Genomic DNA, 16,917 nt, shown 5'->3' with positions numbered 1-16,917 from the left:
CGCCCAACAAATTTTTTTTCACTACCATACACGTTACGTGAAAAAAAAATCATCAAAAACATCTACTACACATTAAAAAGCCAGATTTTCAGCAATTTTATTAACTACCTTTTAAAAGCCCTATGCTGCTGTTTTACAAGGCAAAACCGACCAGCTTACTTGGTCAAAGCAATCTACACTTTTTGTTTTTGTTTCTAGTAATTGCGTGGAGGAAAAAAAAGCTACAGCATTAAAAGTTTTTAAGGCAAATTGGAATTCATTGGAAAAAGATAAGACACTTCACGCTATGAGAAAAAAATTACAAGGAGTCAGAAAACAGACAGCAACTGCAACACTGCACTACAGCAACACTCACACTGCAAGCACGGAGGCATCACATTAAAATGCCTTCTTGTTGGAATCAGTTAGAACATTGAGAAACCAGCGATGGTTTATTTTGGGTTTTTTTTTTTTTTTCTTCGCTGGCCTGTAAAATGGTTAACCTTCAGAGAAGAAATAAAAACAAAAAAAACAAAAAAAAATCATAAGTCCTTAAAAATTTAACAATGGAAGTCCCATAAAAAACAAAAACAAAAGAAAAAATAACACAAAAAAATTGTCTGTCATGCACATATCCTCATACAAATAGCCACCTGTGCATATCCAGAGATAAACCTGTAGTCTGTCTCTTTTTTGTTATATTACTTGATAAAAATTTCCATAATAAAATAAACCTGTTCAGGGGAACAGACACTAGATGAATTGAAGGTTTTTATGCACTTCATAGAACTTATAGCAAAAATAGTTTGAGTTGATTTTGTTATAAATAATGTTTTTTTCCCAAGAACCTGTGCAAAACTGTCAATTCATAAAGCACGATTGTTCAGAAAAATCCGTGATTGTTTAAGCATCTGAACCTCATTTCCCCCAATCAAGGTCATCGCTCCATCTGTGAGAGAGAGAAAGAGAGAGAGAGAGAAAAAGAGAGAAAGAGTGAGGGAGAGAGAGAGAGAGAGAAAGAAAGAGAGAAAGAAAAAAAGAGAGAAAGGAGGGAGAGAAAGAGAGAGAGAAAGAGAAAGAGAAAGAGAGAGAGAGAGAGAAAGAGAGAGAGAGAGAGAAAGAGAGAGAGAGACAGAGAGAGAAAAAAAATATTAGTTTTTTCTGTCTTTTCTTATTCAATTACTATATTTGAATTAAATGAACAAAAAAAGTAAATATTACATAATTAAACAAACTCTTAATTGTATAATTTAATAAAGATACATTTAAATTCCGGATCCTTTGTTAAAAAACTATGTTTATTTTATTTATCCCACCCTGTATCTAAATGGATTTAAAACATGAACATCAAAATAGAAAATACAATTATTACCTTTAAAATACCACAGACAATAACAAGAAAAGCATTACTTTTTTTTTACCAGTCAAGAAAGTTTTATACAAAAAAGTCGTGCAACTAAGAGTCACCGATAAATAAGTTCTCATTCTGTGAAATTAATACTTGTTGCAAGGTGCTTGCTGCTTACAATTGCATCTGAATGACCTGTAAATGTAATAAACAGACTCGGCTACACTGTTTCCAATCCCTACAACCTCTCCCTTATTTTATGACACGTGCAAAAATTAAAGAAACTTGAATTTAACATAAAGAGAATACAGCAATATACAATGTAAGTATAGGCATATTCATAAGTGCAGGGTACCATAGCGAACGTCTATTTTGGCTGATGCAATGACTTTGCTGTTTCACTAGGTGGCACAGTAGCTAAAGTTCTTCCAATTACTATCCTTGCTGAGATTTGACTAAATGAGTAATTTTCACCCTTGCTCTCGGTTTGTGACAAAAGCCGGGTTCGTCTTCCAAGAACTGAGAGGACGGCTTCGCCCATCTCTACACTTTAAGCAGTTAATCACTGATAAACACTCTGACAAGTAACCTGATGAACAGGGTGTGAAATACTAATTTTGCATCACAGGGCAAAATATTCAGTCCCTATCAATGAGAATCAGAGTTATTGCTTGGGTCAAAACATTCCCATGTTATCCCATGTTATCAGTTGCAGCTGTGAATATCATTACATTCTAAAACAAAAGTCTTTGTTTAGGTTTTATGTATAAAAAGATTTATGGCTCTCCATAACAAACAGTATACAAAGCATTGCTACTGTTCATTAAATCTCAAAACTCCCAATTTCTGGACATATGGACAGTGTATCCTCGGTATCCAGTTAGCAATTATTACTCTGACTGTTCTACATCTCTGTAAGGTTTAATCTCATTCATTTTGTATATGTTCCTGCACTTTACACTGCCTTTTACACATTTCTGATTATAAGAATGACCTGTGTTTTAGCTTAGGAGAAAACCATATTAAATGTAACAATAAAACGTCTTTATTTGCTATCTTTTGGTTTGTTAAATGTACAATTGAAAGCTTTTCAGTCATAACAGAAATTCAGAGCTGTCCTGGGTCTTGTGCACACAGTGTATTGAGCTGATTTTGCACTGTTGTACTTGCAATGGTGGCATGCTTATAATACATAAGAATGATTTGTAAATTGTTTCAATCTGCTCTATGTCATTACAACCTGGATTAGCATTTGGCAGAATAGCTTTAAGGCCTCATTCACACGGGGAAATGGCCGGCCTGTACAGATCCTTATTGCGTGCACGGCCGTATCGGGCAGCTCCCGGGAAGGACAGGTGCTGTGTGTGATTTGAATGCAGCAGCCTGTTCTTCTCTATGGTAGTACGCAGCTGTACGCCTCCCTACGCTCACCCGCCCTGCACATCCGTATGGGTGCGGGTGTCCATGCTTGGACGCCGACAGGATCCATCACACGCAGACGGGAGCTGCCCGATACGGCTGTGCACGCAGCACGGATCTGTACGGGCCTCCTGCTACCCGTGTGAATGAGGGCTAATAGGAAATATTCTTTCAAAAAGCAATGGGATGCACAAATAAAAAAAATGCCTATAAAAGATTATTATGTATTGCTTGACACATAAAAAGCTAATTTAATCATTGTCATACTTTATGCTCTAAAAAAACAAACCACAATGGGAGCAGCTCAAAAAAAAAAAAAAAAAAGAAGAACACAACAATCAATTGAGAATTGTGGTTACTGCAGCCGATCAGCTTCCAGTTGTTATTTTCCCGTGGGGTTAGCAAATGAAAACTGACACTGGATTGGTTGTTCTTGATGACACCATCAGTGGCTGCAGGCTATGATATGCTGATATTTCTATAATAACTGAAGCTTCTCCATTCATGATAGAATAAAGACTCCCAGAGTTTCCAAGTCATGTCTTCCCTGAACTTTATAGCAGGATTTACTTCACCTGCACTTGCATTTCCCTGTTGGCCAATGTGGTTACCTCAATCGCATTTAATAGCCAATAAGGAGGTATGGGCCAGAATGTGACCATTCAATCTGCAGTAAATAAATCAAAACTGCAGACTGACCCAGTGAACTGCAGGCTATGATGTTCCTGAAGTACGCTGCAGCTCTGTGTGAGAGCAAAGGCCCTCTCTCTCTGCAGAGGTCTAAAGGTGGCCATACACTGTACAACCATCGCAAGACCTTTGTCTTGCGATGGTTGTAAAGGGATTAAAAAAAACGTACGATCTGCCCATCTTGGACGGGCAGATCGCACTCTCGATCATCGCAAGCCACGCCCCCGAGGGGCGGGCTTGCGATGACTGTAATGAGGGGCGGGCTTACGCTGACTGCAAACGGGCAGTACGGCCCGTTCGGCAGTTGTCGAACAGAAAGGACGGCCGTACGGGAGCAGCTCTACGATTCCCGGCGGGTTTTCAAACATGCTGGTTCGATGGAAGACGTGCGACCGTACAGTAGAAACGGTCCCATGCCTTCCATACACTGCACGATTCTTGTACGATTGCGGGATTTCCCGCGATTCTCGTACGAGAATCGTGCAGTGTATGGCCACCTTAACACACCCCTACAGTGTCATACCTACAGCTCTATAACAGCTACACTTGCTCATCTCAACATTTCTGTACACCTTGAGGAAGCTGAAGCTTAAAATGGGCTCTAAGACAAAATGATAGACCGCCATGTAGCATGAAGAGCCTGGATGTCTTTTGCTAATACAGCTTAATCATAAGTGCAACGTGTCAAGATGCTTCACACTACGGCACCATGATTTTCACCTAAAAAAGAATCTCTGAGCTTCAATGTTCCATGTGTGGTCCACTTTTCAGATTATCCAACTGGCGTTATTTAAGTAATTGAGCTCCCCAAGTTTTGGAACTCCCAGGGTAACCTTGGAAATAAATAGAATGCTGCATGCTGGCACCTGACAAGATCTGGTATAGGGTCCTCACAGTTTTCTCTTTCAGTTTAATACAAAACAGATTTCCAGTGGCTCTAAACACTCGGCAGAGTAATAGCAGTGTTAAGTGTGTGTGTGTGAGTGTACACAGTGTTGCCATTGTGACCAAATCCGCCTGTAGGACGGTATGCACTGATCAGGCCAGAGGCATCCCAGCAATGCTGAATCTCTGTATGAACTCACCTGACCTGACTTCATCTCACTGACAGCTACTACTAATTAAATAGAATTCATTGAAGGCTGATACGCCCGAGCACTGACAACTATTACGTTATCAAAGCCTATAAAAAGACAAGCCTCACGCCCCTGTTTTTGATACATTCTTGGTCTGGTGAATTGTTAAAGTAGAATTATGGGGAGAGTGAAACACATTCATTGTCATAATTAGAGCTGAGGCGTGACACTGAAGCTGTCACATGTCAGCTCTATTGATCAAGAATTGAGCGATCGCATACCGCCTATCACTCAGTTCCTGATCTTCTCCCTACAGATAGCGGTGACCGTCAGTGACCGCTCCCCGCAGGGATTCCCCCCTTCCCTCTCTCTATTCCTCCAGTGCTGACTGGAGGAACAGACGGGGAGGGGGTGGGCACAGCTGGCTCTGCCTCTAGGTGGGCACAGCTGGCTCTGTCACTCTCTCTACATATCTTGTGTGTTTGTGTATTTGGGTGCACACCCTAATGTAATAGGCTGTCCATGCCTATGTCAAGGACTCAGACTGATCAGACTGTGGAGTGTTGATAAATTTTTTAGGAAAGGACCAATAAGAACTCCACGGCCGTTGTAGTAATAGCTAATGAGGGCTAACATGTTACTTGCAGAGTCACTTTCAATTTCTACCTTTTATCAGATGATTATTTCCCTCTATTGCACAGTAAAGTTACTGGATATCAGATGTTTACTATACATTATAAATTGTTATGTTTTTTTGAGAGATGGCATAAACATTTATCAGTTAAATTGTGAAGGTCTACTAAATATACATTTTTCTTTTTAGAAATCATTTTTTAGGTCTTTTCAATGCATCAATACCCCCTTACCTTTTAGAGTTACTTGTTCTGTTGATAGGTGTATGGAGAATGTTCATTAGACGTCTCTACTGTCACTTGCTGTTGAGGATTGGGTTCCTGGAAGTAATTACACATTATTATTATAGTGCTGAAACTGCCTCTAAGGAAAACAGGATACATCCTTCTTCCAAGTGAGTTTTTTTTCAGAGGGATTATTTAAGGGGAAGCTACAGAGTAATATGAGAGGAAACATTTTACATTTACAGGTGACCCTTTTAAAGCCCCAGGCAAAATTACTGATTTTATGATCTCAATGACATGCCTCACATATAAGTGAACCTTACTCCTTACTCTTATAGCTGTAAGCATATCCTGTGTACATCTCCCAAATTCCTGAAATCATGGTAATAGTAAATTCTCATTGGGCAATCAAGGAGCAGCAGCACAATGCTGAGCTCATCCCTCTCCTCAACCCTCCTGTAAGCGTGTTCATTATTAGGTATGCTTGCATGGTATATAGTAATCATTTTTGCATATTTGTGTGCAAATCCAGTTTTAAAGAGACACAGTCACTCTGAACATTTAGGAACTCATCCCCAGTTATACTTACACTACCAGTGATCCCAGGTAGCTCCTGCCTCCATTGCAGCCCAAGTCGAATCCAATGTGTAGGGATAGTGATGATGTCATCACCTCTGTCATGTGACAGTGCTCAGGCCAAGTGATTGGCTACTAGAAATATGCACTGTTAATAGGAGGAGGACGTGTGCTCCACCTTCCTCGAAAGCACTGTGTTTTCTATCCAGCATCAGGGGCAGAAGCAGCGCAGGATCGTTTGCAATGTGAGTATACTTGAAAAACGGGCCCCTTTAAAAGTACAGGGTCACTTTCCCCTGAATTGGAAAAGTGACAGTGTCCCTATGGGTAATATTTGCCTGATAGTAGTTTTTGCATATGATATTCACAATGTTCCCTCTTTTCAATTACAAAAGCTTTTGATTGCATTTGTGCAATCACAAGGACGTGTGGTCTCTCATTACTGAATGGAAATAATGAAGGCCGTACAATCACTGTATCCCGAAAGGCTGGGCAAGGTAACAATCAAATAATAAAGGCTAAAATGAGCTAAGAAGCAACATGCGAGTAGATATAATGGGTGTCAACTCACGAAGGAAGAATCTATATACATGAGAACAAAAGGGTCATTTCTATAAATGCGATATATGTTGGATAGCCTAGATTTATTACCATAGTGTAACCAGGAGTCTCAAATGGAAAAAAAAACGTGGTCAAGCTATCTTCTACAGTTTGAGCAACACCATCAATTAGTCTATCTACTCCATTGATTATTTGTAAATGGATGTGCAGAGCAAAGCCAATTTGATGCAAATGCCCAATGTCCTGATCAGAATATCAAACTATATCGTGACTTCTATATGTTTATGACTGTATTTTATATGCACTGTATATATGTAGTTTTTCTGTCTATATCAAGGAGTGTGATGAGGTGAATAATTGCTGAGATAAAACCACGTGGCACAGATTCTAATATTTCCTCTAGAAATATAATAGTAAGGTATAAACACTGTACGACACTACTAAGCAGGGAGAACATTCTGCAGATATATCTTACCTCAAGTTAACAAATTAAATAACCACATGAAGTTTAAAAACATTACAAACATTTTCTTCATGTATTTGTTAGATTTACAAGGTTGCTTAAGCTGCCACCAGCCTTTTCAATTCGTACTCAGCACAGGAAGAAAAAAATGGCTGCTCTGAAGTTACCTTTAATGAAAACTGCATTTCAAAAGGCCTGTCTACTCCTGTAAAAGTCAACCTTGGCCTTACCCCCATCCTCCTTCTCAAGCAGTCAGTAAGGCAATCCATCATCTTAAAGGAGCAAAAGGGTAGTAGGAGGGGTGTGGCCAAGTTTGACTTTTTCTAAAAATGTTTTAAGCTGAAATGTGTGCTGGAAAAAAAAAATAACCCTGCACAAATGCTTGGGAGGAGGAGGAGATGGTATTACTTACTGTAACCCTCCACCCCCTCTGGTGCTCTCCTCCATGATGCTCCTGGCTGTGGGTGGTTCCCCAATGCCCTGCATTAGCTCTAAATTTTGTGAAGCGACTGCTGCAACACCAAGCGCGTTCCAGGAGCAGAGCAGTTACAGACTGAAGCAAAACGGCGTCCAATGTATTCCAATGGTATTTTTAGCTGCAGTTCACATCGCAGCGTTCCGTTCCAGAGCAGGTCCAGAGCAATTAAAAAAAAATGCAGCAGTCCCTATTTTACCTGCTCTGGAATGCATGCAAACGCATCAAAAACGCATGCAAACGCCCTGGAAGACCATTTTAAACTTAAAAAAATAAAAAATGTTTTTACCAAAAACGGCCCGGATCTGTTTTGTTTATTTCAGCACTTGGACATTAGTACTGACCTCCACAGAGACGGCAGCTGTTTGGACGTGTGTGTACTGCGGTATATAAGCTCCTTGCATAGCTGTTGTGGCAGGCATATACTAAAAGACAAAAGAAACATAAAATATTTAGAAGACAACAAAAAAACAAACCCAAAATTATGAGCTAGTAGCTTTCTCTCCATCATTTTTTAAATCACAGTTTCTTACTATAAGGATAAGATACTAAATTATGGGTATAGTGCAGTTCTTCCAGTGATAAATGTTATAGGGTATATTGTAGGGATGCACTGATACTGGTTTTCCGGTATCGAATACCTATATTTATTTATCGGTACTCACCAATCCCGAGTACCGATACCAGCACCCCGGGGCAGCCTGGCTTCCTTATTGGCTGGGAAACAGCTCCATGCTCCCCCGCGGCACTCCCGGTCAGAGGGAATATCCCTCAGTCTGGGAGTTCCAGTATCGGGATAACTATCAGAGCATTTGGCGAGTACGAGTACGTGCCCAAATGTTCAGTACTGGCACCGATATCAGTATCGGTGCATCCCTAGTATATTGGAAGTATCACACTTAAGGACGTCTCTCATCTTGTGTGTCTCAATACCGCTATCCACCACTAGCAGGTTGGGTTGTAGAAGGGAGAGCTATCATTCAGCACCTCAAAACTATACTCGATACCAATACACATTTTCCCAAAAGTAAGAAATGCAACATGAGCCCCAGACCATTAGACAATGAGTCGAAAAAAAAGCTTTAATTCCTTTAAACACCAATGTGTTTCAGGGGGTTTATAACACTCCCCAGTCTTCAGAGCTTAGATGATGTGGGAATCTGGAGTTGGAGGAAAGGCTGAAATTGATATTCCAATACATACTCAGAATCTGGTGTGTTACTAATTGCGCAGGCAGCATAGAACATGGTCCACTGTTGTCACCATCAGAAAACATTGCTCTGAGAAATGCCATGCATCCATCACTGGAGTGCATATATGTAGACAGAGGGTGGCTTCTTAGAGGCTGCTGAGGATCAGCAGCAATGAGATGCAACAAAGGATAAAAAAAAAGGGTGACAAGTATTTTAGTTTTTTTTATGATACATAGTGCTTCAGCAAACTAAATGCCATTCAGTTAGGATTTACAGCCACCTTAACTCAGGTCAGGCTGCCTGGTCTTCATACACGTGGTAAGCTTTAGCGTGAAATGTGGCTTTTGTGTGAAGCTGCAAGATAATGAGCTTCTATATTTATCAATACAGCTGTGATTCTTCTGGAGTATGGAATAGCAGGTCATTTCACATTTCTATGCAGAAGCACGAAAAACACTCTAAGGTTAGGTTTTATAGACCTGTGAATGAAGATATGACAGCTAAGGCACCAGTAAATTTATGTCCTGTGACGTAGGTATAATAACCATCCAGTCTGTGGTGTTCCGGGAAGATATGCAGCCACTTTTATGAGCCTTTCCTATCACTTCAGCTCTGCATTAGATATTAATATCATGTACCGACTGCAATTATATACTGGATGTCGTGCCAGCTACCTAATTGTGCCTGTATGCTTGTGTTACTGAATTGGGTTTGGTGGTAATTAGATGAGTCATAACTAACAGTGGGGGTTCCATTATATGCTTAGGTGTGGTATTAACACTGTGCCACTCCTTGCTTTTGTCAGTCTGATAAAGCTTAGCAACTGACAGCTCTTAAATGATCTGACCATTGAAACATCTCTCTTTGCCTGTGACCGTCACATTTACATTAACTCTCAAATCTTCCTTATGAGTGTGCATGTGTATGTCCCCCTGAGATGGTTTGTCAGTGCCATTCATATTCAACCCATTAAGTAGCGTGGATGAAGGAAATTTTATTTCCAGCTATTGTATTTAGGAAGCTGCAGTACTCGTGGCTGCTTCACTATCCAAACAGTGACTGCATCTGATAGGATAAAATTCCTGTTTGGCCAATAATTTTCCTCTCAGGTAAGCTGTTTTTTTTTAAATCAACTATTGTCGAGCTGGGTGGTGTTAGCAGGGCCACCCACCGCTTGAATTTCAGCCGATTCCTACTGAACTTCGAGCCATGTATGACCAGCCTAATATGCGTTTTCAGTCAGGTGAAGGAAAACAAGATGCCTGTGTGGCTATGTCTAGGGAAGGGGTGACCCACCCAGCCACCACTGACGTATAGAGAAATCTATTAAAATTGGACAAGGTTTTCCAATCTGTCCAATTACTATTTTGCTGGAGACCTGGTGCTGGAGTGTCTGCAAGTGCTCACTTGACAATGGACATACATATGACAACCACTAGAGCTGGTGTAGATGGGACAATGCAGCATGCTTTTAGGTGCATTCAGCTTTCATTTGTGTCCCATCATCTGGAACTCCCTACCACAACCTATCAGGCTATCTCCTAATCCATCTGCCTTTAGGCAATCCCAGAAAACTCCCCTCTTCAGGGAAGCCTATTCCATGTCTGTACATCTACTTCAATCAGCTCACCCCTCACAGTTATTACTTGCTGTATCTCTTGCCTTTCCTTATAGATTGTAAGCTGTACTGTCTCCCCATATGTTGTAAAGCGCTTCATAAACTGTGGGTGCTATCTAAATCCTGAATAATAATAACAATTTGTAATCAGTTTAGGATGCTTCTGAGATTCTTATGATTTCCATCTGAAGTGTTTTAGATCTCTTTCTAAATTGCTTCTGACTTGCTGCTAAGCTGCATTAGGATGCTTTAAGCATTTTTTTGTTCTTCTGATCAAATGATGTTTGATGCCAGGAATGTCCCTCATCTCAAGCCTTAGGTGTGCTAATCTATTTGTGTCAAAAGTCTTAAATTATTTTAGCCTAGCCCATAAGCCATAGTAAATGTGGGTACAAGGAATCTATGCTGTCTGCAGCTGCTCTAATATGGTAGTTTAAGAATAAAAAATATATATTTTTAAAAGACAAGGAATTTTTTTTATTCTCTGAATCCCAATGGGGGTCTTAATACTCCTCCTATAGTCTACATAAAGTAAATTAAAGAAGCCAAAAGCAAGCGTCATACCCCTTTAGTGTGGCAGAAGCAGGTGGGTAGGGATAGGAGAAGACAGCATTAAAGTAAGCCACAAGATGAGAGACTGAAATGGAGGCCGATCTGTGTCCAGGTACCAGGATTTACATAACTGTGCTATCTCTGAGCCATCATCTTAATTCTGTAAGTAGATGCTGACCTTTGATAACTCCTGAACAAAGTTGGTGCCATTCTCCTGATCATAAAAGCACATGGGGGTATTGTCAGGAACATTACTCTGATCTTTGAGAGGTAATAAATACCTGCAAGTGTTACATTACTTAGCATGCAGACACTTAACATGAAAAAATATATTTGATACTAAGTCCACTTCAAAGAAACTTGCTTGTTATAAAGCAACAGCTGAATAAATTATGAATCTGAGATGCAGCGTGGAGGGCGGGTCTCATTTTGGAACTTACGAGGAAATCAATCAGCTTTCCATTATCTGCTTTTCTGAATGTGCATTAGAAAGTCATAAAACATTCAGGTGCAGTGCAATTTCTTCTCTGATCGTCACTGAGCCAACAGTTATTTCCAGAAAAGATGAACTTCTTGTTATCTAAGTCCCACCAAAAATAAGCCCCCAATCCTCCCAAAGCACCAAGACTCGTCTGCGTTTTGTGATGGCTTACTTACTCCATACAGCACAGTGAAGTACCCCAGTGTAAATGAGCTTATTACACACAACTACAGCGTGTATTCATGCAATTACCTCTGACACAAAACAAAGCAATTCAGCTGTGAATTGTCACAATGAAGGGGCCACTTACTGTTCCACTGCTGCTTAATGACATATGACTCATCTGCTGGGTCATAGGGTTCATCATCGATGCAGGCTGTAGTGACATGGTATGGTCCATGGAGGGAGTTAAGACAGTTCCCTACAAGAAAAAAAAAATGGGCAAATTAAACCATTGTCCACTTCTACATATTTATCAAAGCACATTCAATAAAAATAAACTATTTATGGATTTAGAGGAAGTGTGTTTTAAATGACTGTTGTAAAAAGTCTCTAAAAACAAATTTGAATGACATTATCTTATTTACTTTATTATATGACATATATGGAATGGTAAGTGCACACTCTAGCGCAGAGGTAGCCAAACTTGGGCCTTCTAGCTATAGTTTAACTACAAATCCCATTACGTATCTGCCTGTGGAAGTCATGCCTGTGGCTGTCAGAGTCTTGCAATGCCTTATGGGACTTGTAGTTGCACAACAGCTGGAGGGCTGAAGTTTGGCTTCACCTGCACCTAGCATTTCTCTCTACAGAATGCTGCGCTATCAGCATACTTGCAAAATTAACACTTAACACATATGGTGTACTGTTGATACAGGATTCTGTGAACACTATGGGCCTCATGTATAAAACTTGTTCGTACAGCAGTCGTGTCCCTAGATCACTAAATAAGTTTTATACGTGAAGCCCTTTATGTTTTCAAGAGACCCACAGAGATGTTCCCTCCTTTCAGGCAAGTGGTCTCAGATTGGCACAATCACACAGAGGGATGGGGAGTGATGGACCTGATGTTTGGTATTGTAAAGAGAGAGCACAACAGAAGATGTTTCCTTTCAGACACTTTTTATCTGATTTAAATCTGGTTAAGAGAGAAGGGGAGGAGCCACTGCTCTGAGTCATTAATTTATTTACATGTAATCTTGAGCTACTGAGCTCTGTAAACAACATGTGTTTTGTAACAGATGGCAAGGAGATAACATGCAAAATATGGGAAAATGGAAGCTAAAGCTCTAACTGCTTGATGGATATATGAATACATAAAATCATATTCTATATTTTATATTTATCTGACAAAAAGAAAAAAGTATCATTAGAAGTTCTGTTTTCCTATTTTCAGCCCTGACTATATTAAAGAAATGAACTATATACATCACTTCCTGCATTCGGGGACCGAGAAGAGATCAAAGGGAGATTGTGTACTGAACTCCCTTTGATCTCCACTGACAGCGTCGCCGTGACGGTCCCAGCCGCACTGGGCACAGCGGATCTCAAGACCGTCAGCGAAAGTACGGGGCGCCCGATCGCTCCAAAATTACAAAACAGAGCACAGACATGTCTTAAGGTTACAGTCCCTTTAAAGCCGCATCCAGTGCTGTTTTTCTGTGTATTAATTGTATTCCATTTTGACAGCCAAGCCAAGAAATGTACTCAGGAATATCTTTTATATGACATCACCCTATGTACTGCTGCAGATGCCTGCAGAAAATTGTCTAGTAAGAAATATCAAAGCACTGGCAATTGAGGAGTTCTGAGAATTGTTGCAGTGCCTACGACATTGTGTAAACTTCTTGATATGCCAATTCCTTAATTTACATATATTACTTTTATTTTGTTATGTAAATAGTGTGAAATTATAAAAACATCCTGAAGTCTAATCTTTTACATCGTGAGCTCTCATGGGCAGGGTCCTCCTAACCATTGTAACTGTAATGTCTTCCTTGTATTGTGCTAATGTGCTAGCGTTCCAGGTGCGGGCGATTGCACTGTGGGCGGGGGGCGTGGCTGCAGTGCTATTGACTTCAATGCAACGCCAAGCTCCTGTACGCAGGGAGAGGACCGGCTTGCGCTCCAGTGCGTTCCAGAGGCCGAACACTCTGAAACGCAGACTTTGTGGTGTGAACTGGCCTTCTCTCTTGGCTGTCTCTTCTCTCTCTACCGTCTCTCTTCTCTCTCTGTGGTCTCTTCTCTCTCTGTGGTTGCTTCTCTCTCGGTGATCTCTTCTCTCTCTCTCTCTGCAGTCTCTTCTCTCTCTCTCTCTCTGCGGTCTCTTCTCTCTCTCTCTGCGGTATGTTCTCTCTCTCTCTGCGGTATGTTCTCTCTCTCTCTGCGGTATCTTTTCTCGGCTGTCTCTCTTCTCTCTGTCTCTGCTGTCTTTTCTCTCTGCTGTCTCTCTTCTCCCTCTCTCTGCTCTCTTCTGGCTGTCTTTTCTTACCTACACTGCAGCAGCTTCCCAAGTCTCCTCTCAGGTGCGTTGTCCTGTCCTCCCGCGGTGCTCATGGGGCCGAATGTGCAGACTGGGAGAGGTGTCCCGCCACTTCCCGTCTGCAGCGTCTGACGAATTCAGCCACACGAGCACCGCGGGAGGATAGGCCATAGGTCAGTGAGCCAATCGCGATCTACAAGTGTTCGCTTTGCGATCGACTGGTAGATCGCGATTGACCTAATGGGCACCCCTGCTGTATAATGATAATAATATGATCATCATTACAGAGACATTCCAGTTAACACAAAAACTTATTTACTGTGGAAAAAAGTTTACAGTGCATATAAACTCTAACAACTTCTCCTATTTGGTCCATTTTGGTCTGTAAAATATATAATTGAAAGTGTTTTGCTATATTGCTTTATTTATTCATTTAAAGTATGCCTGCTATGTCTGTTGATCTTTACAGAAATCTTGTGAGCTGATAACTTCCTATGTTCTCTGCACAGAAGGTTATCAATTATATTGTTCCTAGCAATCTCTGGGGACTATATATCTATGCTCCTCTATGTTATGGCCAATAGAAGAGACTTGGGGTTCTGTAGTGCTATCTTGTTTTTGTTGCCCTAATACAGATGGTTGTTTAAGTGTTGTTATCAAGGAAAAAAGGAAACTAATGCAGCCACCACATCTAAGAGCTAACAAGTTGCAATATATTACATTTTCTGTTTTAGGGTTAAATAAACTTTACGGGCATACTTATTACAATAAAAAGAAAATAAAGAATAACATAAGCTCTATTGTTAACAGTAAGGCTTTTTTTTTTCCGGAGAAACTGAAACATGGATTCTGATTGGTCACTATGGAAACTCAGCATGCTTTTATTCCCGTATTCTCTTTTCTACCTATTATTAACCACGTTACCATTTATTGGATCCCTATGGTTCTAAAAGTCATACACATTTGGAGGTGTTCAAAGCATGAGGATTTCTTTGAGGTCAATATCTGATAGCTGAGGAAGTCTGAATAAGAAACTGAATAATAACTCTACTTGCAGGAACAAAGCAAAGATGTGCATCCTGTACTTCGTGCGTCAGCCATACTGATGCAATGTTGGGGAAACCCAGATAAAAATAAATTTATATTCACATTCCCCCACCTCAAACATTAAGAGCAGCTGAACTTCTAGCAAATATGAAAAGAATAACACTATTTAATTTATTAAATGTAGTTTTAAATGCAGCTAATATAATTTTTGGAATGCAGCTTCATATTAGCTGCCTGTAATTTCATGTACAGCAGCACCTGTGCTGGGAAATGGAGGGTCAGCCACCTGAGCCATTTAGGGTTCTTTATCTGTGAAAACTGCTATCACCCTTGAAGTAAATCTAAAGCCAAAACTCTTTTTCTTTTGGATAGAGTAGGGCAGGTTTAAAACCAGTACATTTTTTGTGTCATGTCCCATTTGGGAGATTTTCCTTCACTTTTTGTGCTGGAAGTGAGGGAATTGCTCTTTTAGACAGCTTTCACTGGAAAAAGTGCCCCCATTTAAAGGAGAACTATGAGGTGAGTGCTTTTCACTCACCTCATAGTTCTAGCCGACCTGTGACAATGAGACTGTCACAGGTCGGCTCAGTAGATCGGGAGGTGAGCGAACACATACCGGGTTCGCTCGCCTCTCGATCCTGTCATGGCTCTCTGCCGTGACAGGGGGAGGGGCTGGATTCCCTTCTCCCCGCTCCGATCTGCCAGCGCTGACTGGCGGAACGGACGGGGAGGGGGCGGGTACAGCTGGCTCTGCCTCTAGATAGGCAGAGCCAGCTGTCACTCACGCAGTTGGGCGGATCCCGTCATCTAAGTCGGGATCCGCTCCGGCGTTTCAGTATACTGCGAGCTGTAGCTCGCGGTATACTGAGCTTAGGGTAACGGGAGGACGCTAGTTTGTGTCCTCCCGTTACCCTAAGGAGGACTATGGGGAAAAACACTGACCCCATAGTTCTCCTTTAATGATTTTCCCGACATTCTTCTTCTTTCTGTCCCAGTGACAATGGTCACCAGGGCAAAAAGAAAGAGTCAATCTCCCTAATGGGGATACATAGCAATTAAAACTAACAGAGGTTAAAAGAAGAACGCTGGAAAAATTAGAAACTTATCGTTGCTGTGGGGCTGCATCTGCAGTGCAAAGGTTAGGTGCTTGTTTTGTCTATGGAGCTCTATTAAACCTGTATTACTCACCTGATTCTTGGTCCTGCGGCAGTCAGTGCTCACCTCTCTCCGCCTCTGCTCCGGCTATGAAATGAGCATTGGCATCCTTATGCCTGATGACATCAGTGGTCAGACATGATGACGTTAGCGGTCCTTAGACCACCGTAGCCTGGGGAAAAGAGGCGGGAAGGACCAGTGAAATAGTCCGGAAGGAGACAGCGAGCCTGAGGATCGGGTCCCCTGATCCTCAATATGCTTTCAGTCCCCCTAGACAAAACGGGCAGTTACCCCTAGCAGCATGGGGGTAGTCTCACTGCAAAGGTAAGATTTTAATTTTCTCTGGAGGTCTTTTCTAAAGCCCTCCCCACTCTATCCAAGACTAAAAAACCCTTACCACCCTATGTAAAGTGAAAATAAATAAATATGCACTTTGACACTGTAAACATGCTTACAGGAGGGGAGAGAACAGGGGTGGCCTTATTGGTGTGCTGATGCTACTTCACTATCTCATCGGCAAGCTGCATTGTCAGATTAATTTGTTGTATATAATAAAAAATGCTATTTTTCCTCCAACTTCAGCTCTTCTTTAAATGAACCAAATCCTGCTGCATGTTACCGGCTGTTTTGTAAGATAATAAATTCTGTATAGCTCTTCTAACCGGAGACAAAAGAAATGTGTATCTCCTGATGTTGCATTCGTTTGATGAGGTTGTTACATGAAACATTCATGGGGCCTTTTCAAACATAAAGAACATGTGACAATTGGGAAACAGAGCCGTAGGCGCGTTGTGTTCTCAAAGACTTTCCTGCAAGAAGGAAATTGACGAAAGCACGGTTTGTGGTTACTGAGGCAAAGTGAAAGATACAGATACTTCGCTAGATAAAGAATATTGCTATCTTGATTTTTTTTTTTTTTTTTGGGGGGGAAATTATTTTACGAAC

The 16,917-nt window shown here is 41.0% G+C and overlaps 1 protein-coding gene across 3 annotated transcripts in view; it reads right to left on the bottom strand.

The window, feature by feature from the left end:
- Nucleotides 1-191: 191 nt before the first annotated feature.
- RBMS1 (RNA binding motif single stranded interacting protein 1) overlaps nucleotides 192-16,917 on the bottom strand; it is a 320,245-nt gene continuing 303,519 nt past the window's right edge. For all 3 annotated transcript variants that reach the window (XM_018566823.1, XM_018566821.1, XM_018566822.1), the window contains exons 11-14: nucleotides 11,599-11,709; nucleotides 7,789-7,869; nucleotides 5,379-5,465; nucleotides 192-928 (exon numbers count right to left, since the gene is read on the bottom strand). In XM_018566823.1, coding sequence (XP_018422325.1) covers nucleotides 5,388-5,465; nucleotides 7,789-7,869; nucleotides 11,599-11,709 — 270 coding nt within the window. In that variant the 3' untranslated portion in view covers nucleotides 192-928; nucleotides 5,379-5,387. The remainder of the gene's footprint in view (nucleotides 929-5,378; nucleotides 5,466-7,788; nucleotides 7,870-11,598; nucleotides 11,710-16,917) is intronic.

Source organism: Nanorana parkeri, unplaced genomic scaffold, assembly GCF_000935625.1.
Source record: "Nanorana parkeri isolate BGI_ZX_2015 unplaced genomic scaffold, ASM93562v1 scaffold979, whole genome shotgun sequence".
In the NCBI taxonomy this organism is placed as follows: Eukaryota; Metazoa; Chordata; class Amphibia; order Anura; family Dicroglossidae; genus Nanorana; species Nanorana parkeri.
The sequence above is the reverse complement of the archived record's forward strand: the minus strand, read 5'-3'. Positions and strand labels throughout refer to the sequence as shown.